This window comes from Astyanax mexicanus, chromosome 13 (genome assembly GCF_023375975.1).
Source record: "Astyanax mexicanus isolate ESR-SI-001 chromosome 13, AstMex3_surface, whole genome shotgun sequence".
Classification (NCBI taxonomy): Eukaryota; Metazoa; Chordata; class Actinopteri; order Characiformes; family Acestrorhamphidae; genus Astyanax; species Astyanax mexicanus.
In genome coordinates, this window is record NC_064420.1 from 22596391 (window position 1) to 22620093 (window position 23703).

Sequence of the window (23703 nt, forward strand, 5' to 3'; positions counted from 1 at the left end):
ATATCATCATGTGAGCACCTCTTACACTAGATGTGCAAATCTAACACTAGAGGGATTCCTCACATCAGGAGTGTGAACTGTTCAGCACTGTGACTTTAATACTGAGTCAGTTTAGTCTGTGACAGTAGTTGAACAGAGGTGTCGAGTAATGAAGTACAACTACTCTGTTATCTTACTTCAGTAGAAATTTACATTTCTGTATCATCTATACTTTACTGGAGAAATTATTACTTTTATTTTTTATTTTTTTATTTTTATTACTATAACTTCTACTCTTTACATGTTTCTCCTATTACCTTATTTTTCTTAACGGCTTGCCGCCAAAAAAAAGACAAAATCAGCGTCTGATTGAAGATGCTGCTCTGGGTGTATCTGCTCTACTGTGTGCTGCATGAGATTTCAGGTAAGTTCTTCATGTGAATAGTGTGTGTGTGTGTGTGTGTGTGTGTGTGTGTGTGTGTGTGTGTGTGTGTGTGTGTGTGTGTTTGTTCAATAGTGGAGAGCAGAGGAAATTATTCTGTGGTTATTGTTAGTGTCTCTCTCTCACACCTGTGTATCTGGTGTGCAGACATGTTCTACATATTATTTTTAGCACTAATCACAATCAATATAGATAAATCACAAATTTATTAAACCTTCTCTAAAATTGAAGAAAATCATTGTATAATTTGAGTAGATGAGTTAAACAAATATAGTAAGAACACAAAAATAGACACTTTTAAACACTATTCTACTATACTGTAGTAACTGGCACTATGAACTGTAAGTAATTTTGTGTGTGTGTGTGTGTGTGTGTGTGTGTGTGTGTGTGTGTGATGCACATTATTTTTCTAAATTAATTCATGTATGACTGAGGGTTTGTTTAGCACAAATCTTAATTTTTATTCTCATTTATTACTTTATGAAAAAGCTTTTGTATTTTTACATCAGTTTTACACACACAGGTCAAACACCACCCACATTTACCATTTTACAAATCAAATATTATGCACAGTTATATTTCACTACTATGGATATTTTTTAAGTTAATGTTACTGTAAAACAGCACTGAGTTGTGAGACTGGAGCTGTGCTGAGCTGTGAAATGGGAAATGTGGATGGTGTCTGACCCGTGTGTGTAAAACTGATGTAAAAATACAAAAGCTTTTTCATAAAGTAATAAATGAGAATAAAAATGGATAAAGAAACCCTCATCTATACATAATTTAACATAGAAAATAAATGCGGGTCATTTTTTTACGCTTGTCTGCATTAGAGGGGTAGTGATACAAAAAGGGCTTTTATTCAAAAAGTAAGAAAGAAAAATAAATAATGAGGATGTACTATGATTAAAAACAATTTAATTGAGGAATATCTTAAATACTGAATGATTAAATTAATTTGTTACAAAGATATATACAATTAAAACTCTGCCGGGTCACTTTTGACCCATGTTGCGCATCAAAGGGTTAAAAAGTGCAGGGAGGAGGGGCTGTTAATACGTTAATACGTTTAATTTGAGTGTTTATTTGTTGTTTATAGTTTGATTTTTACATGAAATATTGGCTGTTGATTTATCATAAAGCAGATGCACAGCAGTTCTAGTTACGCTGCTAGATATAGAGCATGTAAGGAAAGTATAACTGTCTCTCTTGGAGTTGAAAGTTTTTGGACATCGTTTGATTCTAAATCTCATCATTGGACAATTTAATATCATGATCAGAATAGATTTTTATTTTTTGTTTTACATTTAGATACTCACTCCTATACTTTACTATAGGAACTATAGAACAAATGTTCTTTACCTCTTCTGATTTCAAAGTAACTTTTCTACAATACAATACTGTAGAATTCACAAAAAATCTACAGACACTGATAAACGTAAAGTTACGACACAAAAGCCTGCTGGTCATTTACTGTGCACACATATTTCAACAATATGCACATTTTTAGTCACAGAATCCATTCCTAAAATTAATCTCCTGAATATAACTTGCATTTAGTTGATCAGCTTGGTAATGCTGGTTATGCTGGTTATCCTGGTTAAATATTTTTATTGCTGCTGGTAAAAGGGGTTGATCATTGTAGTGTTCTGGTTAAACTGGTCATGACAGTCAAGCAGCTTCTTAATGCTGGTGAAGTTTAGTCATTCTGGTAGCTTGATCAGGTTAATCATGTTTGTAGATCAGCTAAACCATCAAACTCATATAAAACTATAATCTAAGCTGATGAAGAGCTGGATAAGCTGTTTTTACCAGCAGAGTGTTTTATTTTTTAACTTTCTCCCTTTTAGAGATCAGTTCATCTTATACTTATTGAACTATTTAGAGGAACAGACGTTTTGATCAGTGGTGTTTAAACATGAAAGTCTCAGCTGAGATCAGTTTAACATAGACTGAGACGTAATTCACACATACAGTTTCATACAGCTTCTTTTTTTCACACACACTTCCTTTTTCACACAGTCCTCACATATTTTCCACCACTTCATAAATGAATATGTATGAGTGAGTGAATATTTGCAGCTGTTTATTTACATACACATTAACTGCAAATATAAAACAGTATGCACATTTTCTACTTTGGGTGAAAGGTTAATATTTCTCTTCACCAGAAAATATTTACACTGTATGTCTAAATAGTTTCAAGTTTCACACATTGCAGTCACAGTTGTGCATAACAACTTAGCAACTAGTAGAGATGCCATAGCAACCATATATATGTATATATATATAAACTAAGATTCTTACTGGTTCTGCCACAGAGTGTGACTATTTTCTATTTTAGAACGTAAGTCAGAAACTTGTGCCATATATGAGTTGGATGTACTTTCTATATGATGTAAAATCTCATCTCAGTCTTTGCTGAATAATTCATCTTAAATCCAGATTCTGCTTGTAGCTGGTTTGAGACGGTCTAAACCTGTGATGGTAGACTAGCTGGTTAACCAGCCCTTTACTAATATAATTAGATTTTTGCATGTTTGGTCATACTGGTTATCTTGTTCTGGTTAATTATGCATGTAGACCAGCTAAACCATAAAACCCCAAAAATACCAAAACCCCTCACTGCTCAAGCATCTTAACCAGCTTCACCAACATGAGCTGACCAGGCTGATTTTTAGCAGAGCAGGAAGGAGTGTAGTTAAAGTCTAGAGACAAATTCTGTGTGTATCTGCCTCTCCATCTATGTGTGTGTGTGTGTGTGCTAGTACTCCCAACAGGAGAGTTAGAATTAGTTTCAGAATCAGAATGATCATAATAATATAAAAACAGTTAATATCAGGTGATGTTGGTGTGGTGTTTCTGCAGGATGCTCTGTATCGAGAGGTATGAGAGGATCCATCACTAAGTCTGTGGGAGATTCGGTGGTGCTGCCGTGCTCCTGTGAAGACCTGCAGCACAACCCAAACACACTGATGTGGGGATATAACAAGAGGATCATATCAGGTTTATACACAGCTGAATCCTCAGTGTTTCCAGAGGACAGTAAGAGTCAGAGATACAGAGGCAGAGTTCAGAGACTGACTCAGAATCCTCCAGGAGATTTATCTCTAATCATCTCCCACCTCACTGAAGAAGATGAAGGACTGTATCTGTGTGGCGTCAATGGGAAATACTCCACTGCTGTCCCTCTTTATATCAGAGGTAAATCAAACATTACCAGAGATTCATTTAGGTGAAAGCTGCTTTGAGAAAATGCACATCATACAGTCATCATGTCACTGGCAGGGGTTCCATAGATTAATCAAGTAGTTGACTCGTCAGAGGAGGAAAAATCAGCAGCAATTCACATAGAAAGTGAGTAGAGCTTAGTTGTTTACTGCAGCGCACAAGAAAGGTCATTTAATGGAATATTATAACATTATAATCACTTCTTTTCTAAATATCCACTGTGAGAAACGAGGTGTAAATAAGGTAATTTAGAAATGTATTTATTTTTTTTAATGTGGAAGTTGAATTTAGAGCCTGTGTTAAGGTATACTTTAAATATACTGTAAAATATACTGTTGTGTGTGTGAAAGGGTATAAAGTTGTCTGGTTTTCCTTCACCCTTTCCCGGATTCAATATCCCCTGCCCTGGTCTGGTTCTTCTGCCACACCCTAATTTAACCTCGAGGGAGATTGAAAGAATCACACACATGCAGTTGCTTACTTTATCAATCTGAGTTTATTCCGGTACAGGCATAGTCTTTTATAGCATATGTGCAGTTAGCAAGAAGGGGAAGTCCCTTCTTGCTTCTGCAACAGAGGTGTGAAAGTCTACAGATCAACAAGTAGAGAGGTGACTAAAATGTATGATAAGATCACACTGCACAATGTGCATCAGCTCATATCACACAGCAGAGAATCAAGCCATAAAAGGACAAAAGGAACAAAGAGTCTATGTGTGGTTTATCATAAAGCAAGCGAGTAGAACACATATTGTTTTTAATACCTTAACAGTGTGCTTTTGTATGAGGCTGCACTCTGTCAGAGAATAAACAGACAGTTCCAATAATCAGATCATCAGGAGAGTCTGTTCTTCTGTCCTGCTCCTGTACTGACCTGCAGGACAGTCCTGAAAGAGTACAGTGGAGAACAACAGACCATGAAGATCTCTTCTCTACTGAACTCCATCAGAGATACAGAGACAGAGTTCAGACGTTTAACCAGAACTCTCCAGGAAACCTCTCTGTACTGATCTCAGACCTGACTGTAGAGGATGGAGGAACATATTCATGCTGAATAAACCAGAACCAGCACAGGATCTTCAGCCTCACTGTTAAAGGTAAACTGCTGGAGATTTTAGGATACCCAGGAGGGTCTGTTCTCCTGCCCTGCTCCTGCACTGACCCACAGACCAGACCTGTTAGCATAAAATGGGAGACTCAGATGTGATGGAAGTATCCAATAGAACGAGACGCTATTCAGGAAGAATCCACATGTTTAACGAGAAACATCCAGCAAATCTCTCTCTACTTCTCTCCAACCTGATCGAGCAAGACGAGGGCCTGTACAGATGTACAATCAACAATGAAAAGTCTGTAACCATCAGAATCATCATTGGAGGTACTTTAATCTCTTACTTTTATCAGTAAAGCAACAAATGTCTTTACTACAGTGGCACAGTGTCTTTATTATTAATGTTCATATTAATTGTAGTGTCAGAAGAGATTGTGTTTTGGAATCGACTCAAACTTATTACTTATCACACTAAATTAAACTTGAGTCACGATTTTGGGCCAGTTTTTCAGTCAATGATGGAGAACCTGGCATAAGTCACACACATAAAGACTTCAGACTCTTCTTAGACCCATGCCCAAAAGACTTGAGATTGGACTCAGACTTGTGCTTGAAAGACTTGAGATTTGACACAAACTCATGCCTAAAAGACTTCAGACTTGAGCTCAAAAAACGTCAGACTCGAATTGAACTTGTGTTTTGGGACTTGTGAACAATCCTTGTTTATCATTATTTTTTTTTATTTTGTTCCATTGTGATGCAGAACAGAGCTAACATAACATATGTAAGTTGCAGGAGCTCTTTTGTAGCTTTCTGCACATATGAAAAAAAGAGGTAATTACCAATGAAATTATAGTGATTATGTTTATAATACTAATACTACTACTAACGCAGCTAACGTTCGTATGCTAGCATGTTAGCTTGCCCACCGCTAGAGTTAGCTAGTTCTCCCCTAACCCTAGTTCTCTCCTCAGTCAGGCCCGTCGCGATGGGGCAGGCAAACCAGGCAATTGCTTGGGGCCCCAAGCTGGCCTGGGGCCCCCAGACAACAACAGGTTAAGAATTAAATGCAGCGACAAACTGTGTGAGCCCCCCTTTACATTCTCAAAGTCAATGAGCAATGACACTGTTCTCAGAATCCCCCTCAAGGGGGCCCTCCCACCAGCTGCTGAAGGCAGGCAGACACTGTCCTGGCAGACAGCCAAGTTTTAGACGCCGGCAAATATGAAACTTAACCATGAAGCGAATTTATCCATCAGGAAGCCAAAAGAGAAAACAAAAAAAGGAAGAGGAACACAAAAAAACACAAGACAGTGGTAAGTGATGATTTACACTGGATAAATTAGGCCTACCTGTACAAATGGTGTAATTTAGCAGCAGGTAGGCTAAAAACAAACTATACGTCCCCGGGTAATGTTTATGTTAGCTAGCTAGCTACGTGCCTGGCAGTCAAAGCTAGGAATAAGTTAGCTAACCAATTAGGTTAGAGGTTAGTGCAGTATACAGGCTCGAACAGGCTGATAATATAGCTTCATAATGTAATATATTATATTAACAGGAAAACACAGGTCTGTTCCAGATTCACTGCTTATTGTATTTCAGCCTACCGTTCTTATCTTCAGCTGAGATTAAGGTGGCGTAGCGTCTCTGAGGTGCTAGCTAGCTATTCTAATCAATGTACCAAATGGTGAGTACGTGTCTAGTAGTATCCATGCATGCACTATGCCAGCTGTTCACTGTCTTTAAAGCATCAGGTGCATCTGTCTAATTCTCAGACAACAACATACTTAAATCTGCTATGTTCAGCTACAAGTAGTACATTTGTAAAGTAGTTAGTTTGAGGTGTTTAGCATTGGTAGCTATATCAATGCAGCTGGGATCCATCTAAATATCAAAATCAGAAAAAAATATTGTAATGCTATCTCTAGATATTTTGCACACAATGGCCTTAAAGGTTATTCTTTCATTTATGTTGGATTTTATGCAACTTGATGCAACTTGCACTATAGATTGTTTGTGAAGAATTTTTTTCTTTTTTGCATATGGGAGTGTTTTGTTTCAGCTGTTCAAATTTACCTTGTGTGTATTTATACTTACTATGCAATTTGCACTTTATTTTTTATAATTGTTGTTATGGGATACTATTGCTGTGTTTTTTACATAAAGTGTGTTGGACCTAAACTGTGTGTATATTCTGTGGTCCTTGAAGGTGGACCGCGGCCAGATATGTTTTTTTTTTTTTGGCCGGAGGGGGGTTTGGGCATGACATTTCTGGTGTGGAGGTTGGGGGGCCCCGGTTGGTGTCTTTGCTTGGGGCCCCAAATACTTTGAAACGGCCCTGTCCTCAGTAACGTAGCTAGCTCGCTGCTAACTTTAGTATGTTAGCTAGCTCGCCCCTAATGTTAGCTAGCTCTCTGCTAACCTTAGTTCTCTCCTCAGTAACGTAGCTAGCTCACCGCTAACTTTAGTATGTTAGCTAGCTCGCCCCTAATGTTAACTAGCTCTCCTCTAACCTTAGTTCTCTTCCCGGATTAGATGTACATGGTAGGCCACTGTGTTTTCCCACCAGCATTAAACACACCGTCTGAAAATGTAATACCTGCAGCAAATTGACAGTAATTTTAGGACAATTTAAGACCTTAATTACCAGGGTTTTAATTTTAAGGAGCTGCAGGAACCCTGATTGAGAGTGCAAGAGGCACAGGTGAGGAGAAAGCAGAGGGTGGAGTCACACAACATCAACAAGCTCTCTCTTCTTTGTCCATTTTCTCATCCATATTATTTTCTTTTTTTCTGTGTTTTGTGATACAGGGGTGATAGTGAAAAAAAATCCTGAGCCTGAACTTTTTTTCCTGTTCCAACAGGGTGAGGAAGGGTGAGGAAGGGTGAGGAAGGATGCCTATGATGTAACATAGGCATAAATGTTGACACATTATTCAAACATTTAATAGTCTGTGTATAACCTTATTGTCAAGTGACACATTTTAGATAACGTTTTCATTTTCATATTTACATTTTCTCCACTCTTGTAAAAAAAAAGTGCACTTTTATTTTTTTTTTCTACTGAGAGCTCTTCTTAAGATGGTGTCCTTGTGTAAAATAATGTAACTTTATGTTTCATAGAGATTTTTATAAACGTCAGGACATGTGGTCTTACTGTGAACTACAAATGAACAGAAGTCACATTACAGCAGTGTTTCTCAACCCTGATCCTGCATATTCTACTGCATATTAACACTGTTCTGCATATTCTACTGCATATTAACACTGTTCTGCATATTCTACTGCATATTAACACTGTTCTGTATATTCTTCTGCATATTAACACTGTTCTGTATATTCTTCTGCATATTAACACTGTTCTGTATATTCTTCTGCATATTAACACTGTTCTGTATATTCTTCTGCATATTAACACTGTTCTGCAGATATTCTTATGATTTTAGCCGATCTGATTCAGGAGTTTAGGGTTAAGCAGTTTATCAGAGCTGTGTGTGGATGAAACTGGTGAAACCGGTGAAACTGCTCACTTACAAGAAGCTGCAGTTCCTCATCCAACCACTAGTGGGAGCTGCAGCAGCAGCACAAGCCCCGCTCTCTTCACTCAGTCACAGCTACAGCCCAGCCACGGGCTACAGAGCTCAGCTCAGCCAGTCTGGAGCGTTTTTTTTTACACGTTTTTTTTAAGTTCATCTGTGTAGGAAAAGGTTTTAAAAACGGATAATACAGCTCTCTACAGTTCACCTTTCAGCCAAAGCAGCTAACAGCAGCAGTTGTCACGGAGGCACTGCTCGGATTACATTATAAACAGGTCAGTTAGCGCGCTGTTAACCTCATGATGTTTATAATTACGGAGTTTAGTGGACACACCACGGCTGCAAGGTTAGACTGTTGAAGGCTACTGAAGACTATTAAAGGCTATTGGAGGTTATCGAAAGGGTTATTGGAGCAGAAATCAGTAAAGGCTGGTTAGATAAGTGATTCACCTCCTCGTCCTTTACTGCGGTAAAACTGCGACTAGCGCTGTCACAGTGATGTTTATTTAACGTCATTAAAACTGATTTTGTCAGGTATTGTCTTATAAATATTTACACAGAACTTATATCTCTCCTAAAAAGCGTTTATTTTGGTCAGTAACATTCATGTTTATTTACTAGCAGCGTAAATTACCAGTGTTTGCTTTGGTGTGGATGTAATTAGGGGAATCTGTACCAGCCAGGTTTGCCAGGCACCTGTGTGGCATTAATGTGGCATTTGGCCCCGCCCAAGATTGGTATCGGCGATCGGAATCGGCCCCAAAAACACTGATCGGTTCAGGAGGTGTAAAAAAGGAGGTGAATTTTGGCAGTGCATCTGCGATTCTTTTGCTCTCTGCCCGTTTCTTTCGTTCAGCAGAACCACTTTCATAACTCCGCTTCATTTTCACTGTGACAGCTGTCACTCTAGGTGAAAATCAAGATCAGGTGAAAATCTAGGTGAAATGAAGATCAGGTGGAAAACACAATTTTAGTTCAGTGATCAGGGTTAAGAAACTGCTTTAAACTACAAACATAAAGTACTGTACTAAATTCTGACTATCCACTACATATGGCTTCTAGCTAATTAGCTATATTCATTTTCTCCTGTAATCCTAAAATAATAACGACAGTGAAATATGTGAAATAGTGATTAGCTGATCAGGTACAGGGCAAGTTGAACATTACATATATAGTTTATTAATTTTCTAAAACCTTGACTCCCTATCTAGCTAATTCCAAACTCAAGCTAACTCACTAACACAGCTGCAGTTTATTAATCACAGTGGGTTTAATCTGTGTGCTGATACAAGAAGTGTATTTTTAACCAGCTATCAGAAACATATCATCACAGTTTACGTGTTTAGCCTACCGTTATCTTTTTTTGAGAAAAATCTCTGTATATCCAGATCTGTTTTTAAATCAGCTGAAGCTGCTGCGTCCGATCCCGCTGCTAAATCTCACAGCAAGGGAGGGGCTTCCCCCGCTCCTCTGCGCGCCGCAAAAACAGCAAGCTGATTGGCTGTTTCTACTGAGAGGCGGGACTTAATACCTGAACCGGCTCTATTTATTTATTTATTTATTTTATTTATATATATATTTTTTTTTATAGAGCCACGCTACGCCGGATTTCCGGCACGGCGCCGGAACGCTATCACCCCTGGTGATATATTAATATTTCGTGAACTAACGTGTTAAATTCTCACTATCAAGATTACTTTAGATGCTTAAACTATTAAAATCAGGTTTAACAAAATGTCTAAGTTGATGGACAGTGGGGAAATATAATCTTCGAGGAAGGAATCTTGAATGATTGTGATCGGCGATTTCTTAAACATTTGGTAAAATCAAATCATAGAAAAACAATACTAGGACTATGTTACAACACTAGGGACATGTTAATAATGGTGAAAGTAAGAGCATTTCCACATTTTGCATAATGTGAAGGGAACTCCAGAAAAAGGGACTGAACAGCTGTATAATCTTAAATAATCCACTTATCAGTGAGTGTAATTGAAGATTGAACTCAATGGATCAATGGAAGAAGGTTGAGTGGTTTGATGAGTCCAGATTTACTCTGTTCCAGAGTGATGTGTACATCAGTGTAAGAAGAGAGAAGTGCTGAACAAGACTTTGTGCAGTGCTCCAAACCTCGCATCATTATTACAAGATCTTTGGGAGAAATTGACACAACTCTGGACAGAAATAAATGTTGTGACATTGCAGAAGCTTGTGGAAATGATGGTACAGCAAATCAGTAAAGCCGTAATCAAAGCTAAAAGTGGTCCAACCAAATATCAGAGTGTGGGACTTATTTTTGGGCAGGCAGTGAATATAACTAATATCATCATGTGAGCACCTCTTACACTAGATATGCAAATCTAACACTAGAGGAATTCCTCACATCAGGAGTGTGAACTGTTCAGCACTGTGACTTTAATACTGAGTCAGTTTAGTCTGTGACAGTAGTTGAGTAGTTGAGTTGAGGTGTCAAGTGATGAAGTACAACTACTCTGTTATCTTACTTCAGTAGAAATTTAGATTTCTGTATCATCTATACTTTACTGGAGTAATTATTACTTTTTAACTTCTACTCTTTACATGTTTCTCCTATTTCCTTAATTTTCTTAACAGCTTGCCGCCAAAAAAAGACAAAATCAGCGTCTGATTGAAGATGCTGCTCTGGGTGTATCTGCTCTACTGTGTGATGCATGAGATTTTAGATAAGTTTTTTTTATGTGAATAGTGTGTGTGTTTGTTCAATAGTGGAAAGCAGAGGAAATTATTCTATGGTTATTATTAGTGTGTTTTTATCTCTCTCTTTCTCTCCCTCTTTCTGATCTTGAATATTTATTTTTAGGAGAGACAGCATTCTTTCTTTAATGTTCACACTAATTTAACAGTGTACAGCATGTTTCTGAATAATATTTTAGTACTAATCACAATATGTAAAGATAAATCACAAATTTATTAAACCTTTTCTAAAATCAAAGAATTTGATTTTATATATATTTTATAATATTTACACCACCCGCAGCATCCGCAAAGCAACCAGCATTGTGAATGACCCCACTCATCCCTCACACAAACTGTTCTCCCTCCTGCCTTCGGGAAGAAGGTACCGCAGCATCCGGTCCAGCACGACCAGATTCTGCAACAGCTTCTACCCCCAAGCCATCAGACTCCTTAACTGCAGAGACTGAACTGATGGTTTTTCTGTACATGCACACTAGGGCTGTCCCTAACGATTATTTTTTAAACGATTATTCTAACGATTATTTTTTTCGATTAGTCGACTAATCTATTCATTGAGAAACATATTTAAATAATTATTTTACGTTTTAAAGCAAACGATAAATTACTATATTTATATATAACAACAACAACACAAGCCTACTAAACCAAACCCCACACTTATAATCACTTACATGTACAGCACGTTGTTTAGATCTATAACGCTAAAAATGGATAAGCTCCCATACACCACAACCGTGTGTTGCACTGTTTTCTGTGACCGCTAGATTTTGTGACCACTGGCAAGTAGTTCTCAGCAGACCGGTGCACTGGCCGATTCGAAACGTGTTCGTTTCTAATGTTTACCCCGACTGGCCAAAACGGTTCAGTTTAGGGCTGAGGGTAAGGTGTAGGTATAGAAAGCTTCCGTTTTGCCAATGAACGCTCATAACCGTGAGCACTGGTCACAAAATTCCGACGGTGACAGAAAACGGTGTGACACCGCAGCGCCGACGGCGCTAGCTAAAATAACTTAAGGCAGCTAGCTTAGCTAAACACCTGAACTTATGAATAATGCTACTGTTTCTGGAAACTGCGAAATGCCATGCACAAATATAAACCAAAAATGTATAATTTCTGCCTGTGGCAGGTTTAAAACCTTTGGTAGACAGCCTTAAGTCTTTTTAAGGACACCCGCGGAGACCCTGATGTAAACGGTAACTTACTGTGTGACCCTGTTGACATAGTGCTCCTGGATGTTTGCGCTTCAAGTGCTCCTTTTGCACATATGGCAGAGGACCACATTGTTGCCCTTTTGCGTGAAATGCTCCCAAACTTTAGATGCCCGCTGGCGTTTTTTTGTAGCTGGAGATTGCTCTCCGGAGTCCATGCTCTCTAGAGCTTAGATTCTCTGCCCGAACCCGACATGACCCGAGGCCCGCCCGTAAATCCGACCCGGGCTCCAGAAAATAGTCCGAGATGTAGGCGTCTGTTTTTTAATTATATTTTTATTTAAAAAAAAATAACGAAAACTGAAAGTGAAACTAAACTAATTTATTTATAAGCGCTGTTTTCACTACCGCAGTTCTACAGCGGGGGTGTTGTGCCGATTCTGTCCGCGAAGCGGGAGTCAGATTCAGCAGAGAGTCGGATTCGGCACAAACGCGGCGGCACCTCGCGGTCCGCGGTGTCAGTTGTAAGCGCTCGCGCTAGCCGCAAAATACGGCAGAAAACACTGAGGGAGCTGCAGAATTATGAATGGGACTAGAATATGAGCACGAGGAGATCAAAGAGAACCTTCACCTGTGAGTAGAACAAGCAAATCTCTCTCTCTCTCTCTCTCTCTCTCTCTCTCTCTCTCTCGCACGTGAACTCCTCCGCGTTTGACTTGCAGAACTGTGTTTAGCTGTTCTTAAAAATCATTTTAATTAAATAATAGTTCTATGCTTCTATGTTACCGTGTTAATTAACATAATTCTGATCATATTTCGCTCATTAAAAGAGCCCGAAAACAGCCAGTTGGAATTTTTGGGCCCGATCTAACCTCTAATGCTCTCCACAGGCGCCGCCATGTTTACGACGCGCCGACGCACGTTATGCAAATCGATGTATTTTTGTAATCGATGACGTCGATTATGTCGATGCGTCGCCCCAGCCCTAATGCACACACACTCTTACCCCACTTACCCCAGAAAATGGAAAGCACTAAAAACCCTACTACCTCACTGGACTCTATTGCACACTGTGTAATAGAGTAATTACTACCTCACCTGGTCTTTTTTGCACACTGCAAAATTTGCACACTGTCTTGTTATTTATTATTCTTTTGTTATTTATTATTCTTTATTCTTTGTCTGTATGGTGTTGTATTGTCTGTCTGCACTTTTGTACTGTTGCACTATTGTTCTGTCTACACTGTGTTTATGTGCACCATGGTCCTTGGAGGAACGTTGTTTCGTTTCACTGTGTACTCTGTATATAGCTGAAATGACAATAAAAACCACTTTGACTTTGACTTTGAAGAAAATCATTGTAGAATTTGAGTAGATGAGTTAAACAAATATAGCAAGAACACAAAAATAGACACTTTTAAACACTATTCTACTACACTGTAGTAACTGACACTATGAACTTAACTGACTTAACCCTTTGATGCGCAACATGGGTCAAAAATGACCCGCATTCATTTTCTATGGAACCTCATGTATGGCTGAGTGTTTCTATGATATATCTTAGCAAATACATAAATTCAGTAATTCAGAATTTAAGGTATTGCTCATCTATCATGTTTTTGATCATCATACATCCTTATTTATTTTTACCTAACCTACTATTTGAATAAAAGCCCTTCTTGTATCACTATCCCTCTAATGCACACATGGGTCAAAAATGACCTGCATTCATTTTCTATATTAATTCATGTATGACTGTTACGACCCCTGGTCGTATTGTTTTTTCTTTGTGTGTCCTCTGTGCTGTTTGTGTTTTAGTTTTTGATTGTAGGACCATGATTGGCCACCAGGGGTGAGTGCTATAAAAGGGCTAGAGGAACCTGGGAGAGACGTTCAGGGCTCCTCCCCTTTCCTGACCTGGAACAACTTCCTGCTCAGACCAACCCGTCACCTCCATTTTGCATTCTGTGTGTTGCTTTAGTTTTTGCTTTAATATAGATTAGTCTTTGGGTAAAGTAGGGGGTGAGTGCCATTTTGTTTTGCTACCTTTTTCTCCTGTTTTGGTGAAAGGGAGTCAGGGTAGTTTGTGTATTTAGTTTTCTTTATTTTTGCAAGTTCAGTTAGTTGTCTTTGTTTGTTAGTTGGTTTATTTGTTATTTTGGCCTATGCTCACCCCTGAAGTCATATTCCCTTATTTTTTATCAATAAATTCATCCTGTTTTAATTCATTTTTGGTGTCTGGTGTTTGGTCTGGCAGAGGGTCTGGGGAGAGAGCCCACTCTCATTTTCTGTTACGGCCTGACCCTAGACCGGGTCGTAACAATGACTTAGAGTTTGTTTAGCACAAATCTTAATTTTTATTCTCCTTTATTACTTTATAAAGAAACCTTTGTATTTTTACATCAGTTTTACACACACGGAGCAGACACGACCCACATTTACCATTTCACAAATCAAATATCATGCACAGTTATATTTTACTACTGGCATCAGATATTTTCTAAGGTAATGTTAATCAGCTTGGTAATGCTGGTTATGCTCGTTGATCAGCTTGGTAATGTTGGTTTTGCTGGTTGATCAGCTTGGTAATGCTGGTTATGCTGGTTGATTTGCTTGGTAATGCTGGTTATACTGGTTGATCAGATTGTTAATGCTGGTTATACTGGTTGATCAGATTGGTAATGCTGGTTATGCTGGTTGATCAGCTTGGTAATGTTGGTTATACTGATTGATCAGATTGGTAATGCTGGTTATGCTGGTTGATCAGCTTGGTAATGTTGGTTATGCTCGTTGATCAGCTTGGTAATGTTGGTTTTGCTGGTTGATCAGCTTGGTAATGCTGGTTATGCTGGTTGATTTGCTTGGTAATGCTGGTTATACTGGTTGATCAGATTGTTAATGCTGGTTATACTGGTTGATCAGATTGGTAATGCTGGTTATGCTGGTTGATCAGCTTGGTAATGTTGGTTATACTGATTGATCAGATTGGTAATGCTGGTTATGCTGGTTGATTAGCTTGGTAGTGCTGGTTATGCTGGTTGATCAGTTTGGTAATGCAAAGAGCTGCAGCATCATTTTGCTGCAGATGGTGTCACTGTGCATCGGTCAACAATACAGCGCACTTTGCACAAGGAGAAGCTGTATGGCAAAGTGATGCGAAAGAAGCCATTTCTGCAAACACGCCACAAACAGAGTCGCCTGAGGTGTGCTTTTGCTTTTGCAAACCTTAAGCGACTCTGTTTCTGCGCTTAACAAGCACTGTCCTTGTGGTCTTCCATTTCCTTACTATGTTCCTCACAGTGGAAACTGACAGGTTAAATCTCTGAGACAACTTTTTGTATCCTTCCCCTGAACAACTATATTGAACAATCTTTGTTTTTAGATCATTTGAGAGTTGTTTTGATGAGCCCATGATGCCACTCTTCAGAGGAGATTCAAATAGGAGAACAACTTGCAATTGGCCACCTTAAATACATTTTCTCATGATGGGATACACCTAGCTAAGGGTGCCCATACTTTTGCACCGGTCAAATTTTGGTTTAATGCATATTGCACATTTTCTTTTAGTACAATAAACCTCATTTCAATCCTGAAATATTACTGTGTCCATCAGTTATTAGATTTATCAAACTGAAATGGCTGTTTCAAACACCCAAATATTTAGAACTAAAAATGATTAAGATTAATAGGGGTGCCCAAACTTTTTCATATGACTGTATATATAAACTAAGATTCTTACTGGTTCTGTCACAGAGCTTGACTATTTTCTATGCTAGTACATAAACTAGTCAGAAACTTGTGTCATATATGAGTTGGATGTACTTACTTCATAAGCAGAGTTAATGTACTCAGACTGTCTAAAAACCTGTAAACCTTCATATTTCAAACTACAAGTAAAATACAACATCTTTTGTAAATATCACTAACACAGTTACTAAACTATAGGAATTTTACTTTTGTTTTAATCCAGAGATTGGCTATGGCTTACTCTAACTAAAAAGCCAATAATGTCTTACATTATTAGAGAGAAAATATTTTGATTTACATGTTAGTGTGTTATTGTGTTTGAAAATTGAAGCTAGTCTAATAAATAAAGTTACACTTTTGATGTACATGAGGACGTAAAATCCAGCCAGAAACTCCAGCTGTCTTTGCTGAATAATCCAGTTTAAATTCAGATTTTGTTTGTAGCTGGTTTGAGACGGTCTAAACCTGTGATGGTAGACTAGCTGGTTAAGCAGCTCTTTACTAATATAATTAGATTTTTGCATGTTTGGTCATACTGGTTATCTTGTTCTGGTTAATTATGCATGTAGATCAGCTAAACCATAAAACCCCAAAAATACCAAAACCCTCCACTGCTCAAGCATCTTAACCAGCTTCACCAACATGAGCTGACCAGACTGATATTTTTAGCAGAGCAGGAAGGAGTGTAGTTAAAGTCTAGAGACAAATTCTGTGTGTGTCTGTCTCTATATTTGTGTGTGTGTGTGTGTGTGTGTGTGTGTGTGCTAGTCCTCCCATCAGAAGAGTTAGAATTAGTTTCAGAATCAGAATGATCATAATAATATAATATCAGTTAATATCAGGTGATGTTGGTGTGGTGTTTCTGCAGGATGTTCTGTACCGAGAGGTATGAAAGATTCCATCACTAAGTCTGTGGGAGATTCGGTGGTGCTGCCCTGCTCCTGTGAAGACCTGCAGCACAACCCAAACACACTGATGTGGGGATATAACAAGATGATCATGCAAGGCTTATACAGAGCTGACTACTCAGTGTTTCCAGAGGACAGTAAGAGTCAGAGATACAGAGGCAGAGTTCAGAGACTGACTCAGAATCCTCCAGGAGATTTATCTCTAATCATCTCCCACCTCACTAAAGAAGATGAAGGACTGTATCTGTGTGGCATCAACGGGAAATACACCACTGCTGTCCCTCTTTATATTAGAGGTATATCAAACATCACCAGAGATTCATTTTGGTGGAAGCTGCTTTGAGAAAATGCACATCATACAGTCATCATAATCTAATGTCACTGAGTGGCAGGAGTTGCATAGAATAATTAGGTAGTTAATAGGTCAGAGGAGAAACAATCACCAGCAATTCAAAGAGTAAAGCTTCTGTACGATAACTTAATTTCCACTGTGAAGGACAAGCTGTAAATTAATGTCCTGGGCAGTTTTACTTTGCAAATGTATGTATTTTCTTGAACATGGAAGTTTAATTTAGAGCTTGTGTTTAGTTATTATTGTAAATACAGTTTGGAACATTCATTTTTGTGGTTAAACTAGCATGAAACAGCACATCAAAGATTTGCTACGAACATAATAAATAACTACTCGATTAATGTACTAGTGGGAGGAGTGAATGTGATGGCTACATGGGGAGCTCCAAATGGAGAGCTTTGAGAATCATTGGCAAGGTGGCGGGACAAGCGACCAATGAAACCCACAAATTTGAGTATTTCCCTTGAGAAAAATTCTAGTAACCACTATATTACCATAGTTTCAGTGTTTTATGGCCATTTTCCTCATAACAAGCATACAAAATTGATATTAGATTGTAGCTAGCAAACTTTCCTGTCCCACCCTAAATAGTGAAACAGTTGGCAGAGTCTGCAGCATTTAAATAAACAAAAAAAAAAAAAAACAATTCTCTCTCCATTTTTTTTTACAAAAGATTATCCTTGGATCGAAGCATTTATTTGGGCATTAATTTTCAGAAAAGCAATTACTATTTCCTGGCTACAACTTAATTATCTTTTTACCACACTTTAAGTTGTGCCCATGCATTAATAAATCGTGGACACGCCTTAGGATCTCATTCCCACGCCTTAATAATTCGTAGACACACATTGTTATTTTTTTAAACATGATGTCACCTTAGGGGCTCTGTACCTTTTTGAAGACATGTGATGCTCTAAAATGAACTAGGTTGCTAAACTTTAGCACTCCACTTCAGTCACATCAGCCTTGCAGAGAAGCTCGAAAGGTTTCTTTATTCTTAGGGGAGGATACTCAAAACAAGAGGTAGGGGTACAAAAGAGAAATGGGACTTAGTGATTATTCTGTAGTTCAGTACAGATGCTACAGTTCTGATTCAGCTTCTGTGTTCCATAAAGAGTTTAAAACTTTTTTTTTTTATCACAAATCATGTTTTTAACTGATCTTAACACAGTAACTAACAGCATAATTAAGGTTAATGTGATGCTGATTGTGTGTATTTTGGATCTGTTGTTCTACAGGCTGTTCTGTGATGAATGCAGTTGTGAACATTCTAAGCAAATCTCCAGGAGAGTCTGTGCTGCTGCCCTGCTTTTGTCCTGATGACAAGAAGATCAATCCTCAGAGAGTCACATGGTTCTTCTCAAAGCCGGGGTCTGAAGATAAGATCTCAGTGTCTAATGAGACTCAATCCTACAGCGGCAGAGTTTGGATGTTCGATCAACCAAAATCCAGAAATTTCTCTCTTCTCATCTCAGACCTGAATAAAGACGACTCTGGAGAATACCGGTGCAGAGCTGATGAAGAAAACATGCCATATGTTACACTAGAGGTCAAAGGTCAGACTCTCTAATTGTTAAATTGTTTTAGTGTTACCCACAATGCACCAGAACTGTGTGGATGTAAAACTTTTCAAAACAGATTTGAGTCACTTTCACTTTTGGTCCTAGATCTGATACATATCTGATTCCTGGACATGTGGCATAAATATGAACAGTTAGCTAAGGTTCCATGCATTATGTGTTTACTGTGCTAATGTACTGAACACTTTTGTGAGATGTGAATATAAATGAATGTCTGTTGTGTGTGTTTTTAATTTAGGCTGCACTCTGTCAGAGAATAAACAGACAGTTCCAGTAATCAGATCACCAGGAGAGTCTGTTCTTCTGTCCTGCTCCTGTACTGACCTGCAGGACAGTCCTGAAAGAGTACAGTGGAGAACACCAGACCATGAAGATCTCTTCTCTACTGAACTCCATCAGAGATACAGAGACAGAGTTCAGACGTTTAAGCAGAACTCTCCAGGAAACCTCTCTGTACTGATCTCAGACCTGACTGTAGAGGATGGAGGAACATATTCATGCTGGATAAACCAGAACCAGCACAGGACCTTCAGCCTCACTGTTAAAGGTAAACTGCTGGTACTCAAAAGACTTCAGACTCTTCCCAGACCCATGCCCGAAAGACTTGAGACTTGACTCAGACTCGTGCCTTGAAGACTTTAGACTAAACTTTGACTTGTGCTCAAAAGGCTTCAGGCTTGACTCTGACTTGTGTTTTGGGACTTCTTTTTTGCCCGTATTAACATTGAGGAAACTAATGGCTGCTAACAGTCTCTGCTTTGTAATTCTTCAGTGCATTATAACACATGCAGTTTCTGTAGCACTGCTGCTCCCTAAGTGAGCGTTCGCACATTAGATCGTCCCTGCACTCTGCTGTTCCCCTAAAGAGCCACTGAGTTAAATGCACTATGCAAACATTTTGTTTTCAAGGCAAGAAAACTACTGAGGTTTAGAGTTTTGGATTTCCTATGCCTTTAATGTAACAGGTACAGGTCTAGATCTTGTATGGTAGCAACCAATAGCATGGTGTGTGGTACCTGCAGCATCAAAATCAAGGCTCAACTACATCTAATTTTATCAGGCACCTGAAACCTGAAAAGGTCAGTCACATTAGCTGCATATGTAAGTTTACCAAACATTATAAGCTCAGCATCAGTCCAAATCTCACCCCACAAAGACTTGAGACTTGACTTGGACTTGCAAAAAAAGACTTGTGAACATGTTTAAGTGTCAGATACAAGCATTTAAACTCCAGTATCTCCTCTATGTGTAAATAGACTGTTCATTTTGTTTGTTTTACATAAAGGACTGAGAGAGTTCTGCATTGGAGGGCCGGGAGAATTCTAAAAAACATCCACTAATCAACAGACTCCACCACCACAAGTCACTCACTGTCCAAGAGGAAAAACCCAAAGAATTCAATGGAGTGATTGTTTTATGATATTTAAATCTGATAGAAAAAAAGGTTTTTAGAGTTTTGAGTGTTTAAGAGTTTTTACATTTTTCTGTACACTTATTATTTTCTTTTCTGTTTTTCATCATTTACTGTTAGATACAGGCAAAACGTAAATCTCTTTCTTATTACAAAATATATCCTGCTCTCTTTTTTGTTTGCATATTTGTAAAAAAAAATAATGTGAAGATATTTTTAATGAGCTGCCTGAGTAAATAAAAAGTGGAATAGACGTTTGTATTGGAATGTGTTGTTTGTGGAACAGCATGAGTCAAATTAATCTAAAATCCTGTAATATTACTCAACCCATATGTTCACATGCTTCTCTTACTTCAGATGCTGATTCTGTATCTTTCAACCCTTATACAGCTGTCCAGTAGGGGGCGCACAAAGACTGATATAAATTAACTGCAGTGGAGTAAAGGTGAATAACACTCCCCAGCTGTAGTGAGTCCAGGAGTAAACAATACTAAATATCACATTTAAATGTATTAGAAAACAATTTATGGAGCAATTTCACCTTAAATCAGCAGCTTCAGAATCATGTTTGTGCTACACTGACTCGGGGTGGGGGCTCGGGTTGTTATTTTAGAATCCGAATCTTTATTCGCCAAGTACCAAAAGTACAAGGATTTTTCTTGGTGCAGGCATCAACATATACAATACAAAATTACCAAGTGTATTAAAGTATGCAAAATGTATAAAATATAATATGATAAAGTGCATTATGTGCTGAATACAATAACTGTAGCCAGTAGATTATACAGTAGTTTATACAAATTATATGATATAATGTAGTATAATATAAAATGGTATAATAAAGTGGAGTGCAGCCAATACAAATAGTTGAAAGTGGCCTGGGGATAGAAGCTATGAAGGTGGCGGCTGGTCCGAGACTTTAGAGCCCTCAATTTTGGTTTCCACAAAGATGGAAGTCGCTTGAAGATGGAGAAACCAGGGTGTGAGTGGTCAGCCATAATCTTTGCTGCCCTCTTCTTTATTCTAGAAGAGTAGAGATCTTCAAGCGTTGATGGCCTCCCAGACCTGTGTTCCAGACTTCAGTAAAGTCCTAAGTACATCACAAACATCTTCACATCCCACTGTATGCTGACAGACTGTCACCGACTGCAAATGACCCAGAGGTGGCCATGCATCTGACACACTTTACTTCACAACTGAACCAAATAAACCAACTGCACTGTTCTCTGGAGATTTGCTGTTTTCACTAATTATTATTTTAATAAAGGTTTTACTTTAACTCACTAAGTGCTAGAGCAGCCAAACGGCTCTTTGGCCGTTCAGAGGCGAGTATTATTGGCCTGTAGCCTGATAGCACTGCTCTTTTACTGTTTCGAGGTGAGTATATCGGATTGTAGTCTGCACGTTTGCAGTGTTAAAATGAGCTACGTGGGATGAAACGGTAGATAATATCACCTTGGTTTACTGGAATACTCAGGGTTCCTCAGTGTGAGTTGTCTGGTGGCATTAGTTGCTAACCGCTAGCGGTTAGCTGCAAATGCTAATGGTCCAGCTTTAGTGGAAATCTGGAAATCTATGCTTACTGTAAATAAATGGAAGCACTTTACTCACCCAAAAAACAGTTTTCAGGAGAGCAATCTGTGTAGATTAACATCCAGCGCTCGTTTGACTTGTCTGACTCGTCTGAAATGTTGGTGTTTCCTTAACTAAGCCTCACCACCCAGTGCTGAATTTAGAAGGAAAACTTGGTTCCTACTGCGTTTCTAGTGTCACATAAAATGTGCCTTATAACCCAGTGCACCTATGTATAAAAAAAGACCAGAAAATAGACGTTTATGAATAGTGTGTGTAATAATTCAGTGTGCCTTATAGTGCGAAAAATACAATATGTCCAAAAAAAAAAAAAAAAAAAAAAAAACCATTAATAATCAATGTCCCAGTGTAATCCCAGTGTAGGGATAAAAGAAAGGGACTAATGTGATAGAATTGGAGCTCTTTTTTGCAAATAAAAATTTATTTAGATTCACACCAATTACACACAAATGCATACACTACACACATGAACAAGTTGAAGCTTATTTAACAATTTATTTGAACTTCCAATGTGTTACAGTAGGTTTGAGGTTATGAATGTGTGCACCACACACTGCCTCTTCCAGAGAGAGTACATTTCAAAGAAAGCAGTTTTGACTATATTGCATACTGTATATGCAGACATTCTAAGTTGCAAAAGTTGATTTCTGGGAGGTTACCCCCCGCCAAAAAACAACAAAACAAAAAAACTTGCACACACACCAAAGGATAACAAAACTTTACTTTTATATTAATTAATTTTACTTTTTTTTAAATTAAATTAAGATTATTCAGAGGTGAAATGAGTTTTATCTTTTTTCTTTATGGAAGGCCCTGCCTCTGCTTTCCTTTTTTTTTTCGGGAAAAAAAGCCTTTATTTGACAAAAATTGACAGTTACAATATCACAAAAAATTGCACAAAATCACGGGAGGGGGGGAAAACACTGGCCGCCCACACTAAACACTTCACACACGCGATTAGAGAAAAAAAGTCTTGTCGCCTGTGTGCACGTTTGGGGCACTCGTTCTGAATTCTGGGAGATTATATGTGACTCGCGGGCATCAGGGAGCCGCTACCGAAATGCAGGAGACTCCCGCAGCTTCAGGGAGACTTGGTTTGTATATGTGTGTGACAGGTCAGGCAGTGTTGCTTCTAATTGGATGGCTGGATTGGGAGAGGTACTCATACACTTTTCTTCATTTTAAATAATATCAGAAGCATATGCATACCCTGTAATGCTATTACTATTCTTAAAATTCTTGCTTGTTCCGGTGTCAAACACATCTTTAATTAGAAATTATTGATGAGAAAAAAAAATAAGAGTATGAAATATAAAAGTCATTTTTACATAAAAAGATTGCTGTAACATATTATTTTGTATCACATTACCCCCAATCCTGCTCATAGTGGCATGTCTGCGATACTCATAAGAATTCTATTACACCTGTATATTCATAGTTATATTTTATACTCTGCACATTCAGCAGTGCAGAATTGTATGTTTATAATGTAAAATGTAAGTGTATATCGTAAGTTCAGTGTATAAATTCTGTTTCTATTTACTATTTTTTTTCTGTTATTTTTTTTATTGTATTTCATTTTTTTCCCATTTTCTCTCCAATTCTGTTTCTATTTATTTATTTATTTTTTCTTTTTTTTATAATTGTATTTCTAATTTTTCCCACTTTCTCTCCAATTTACTCTGCCAATTACCAAACCCACTCATTAGGACTCCCCCTATCACTAGTGATGCCCCAACACAACAGGAGGGAGAAGACCAGCACATGCTTCCTTCGCTACATGTGAACTTTTCGAGCTGCTGCTGATGTTGAGCATTGTTGAGCAGCCAGCGCGCTTGGAGGACAGCGCAGCGACTCGGTTCCGGTACCTGTTTCTATTTTTATGTTGCATATACAGGTGCTGGTCAACGAATTAGAATAATTTGAAATAGTGCAATCATGAAATTCTTTGAATGCATTTTTTTTGCAGAAAGCAAATCAGGTGTTCACC

General features: G+C 38.2%; 1 protein-coding gene and 1 long non-coding RNA gene across 38 annotated transcripts in view; one reads left to right on the plus strand and one right to left on the minus strand.

The window, feature by feature from the left end:
• LOC103046516 (polymeric immunoglobulin receptor) overlaps positions 1 to 23703 on the plus strand; it is a 235265-nt gene continuing 211562 nt past the window's right edge. For 8 of the 37 annotated variants that reach the window (XM_049486300.1, XM_049486313.1, XM_049486319.1 and 5 more), the window contains exons 1-2: positions 263 to 403; positions 16738 to 16755. In XM_049486300.1, the coding sequence (XP_049342257.1) occupies positions 355 to 403; positions 16738 to 16755 (67 nt within the window). In that variant the 5' untranslated portion in view covers positions 263 to 354. Of the gene's footprint in view, positions 154 to 259; positions 404 to 3289; positions 3626 to 10868; positions 10884 to 16737; positions 17074 to 18367; positions 18686 to 18947; positions 19257 to 23703 lie in introns of those variants that run through there. The other 29 variants (XM_049486332.1, XM_049486328.1, XM_049486329.1 and 26 more) reach the window with 18 other exon arrangements.
• The window catches only part of LOC125806731 (uncharacterized), a 220008-nt gene continuing 201073 nt past the window's right edge, over positions 4769 to 23703 (minus strand). The window contains exon 3 of the long non-coding RNA XR_007441554.1: positions 4769 to 4826. This is a non-coding gene — a long non-coding RNA (uncharacterized LOC125806731). The remainder of the gene's footprint in view (positions 4827 to 23703) is intronic.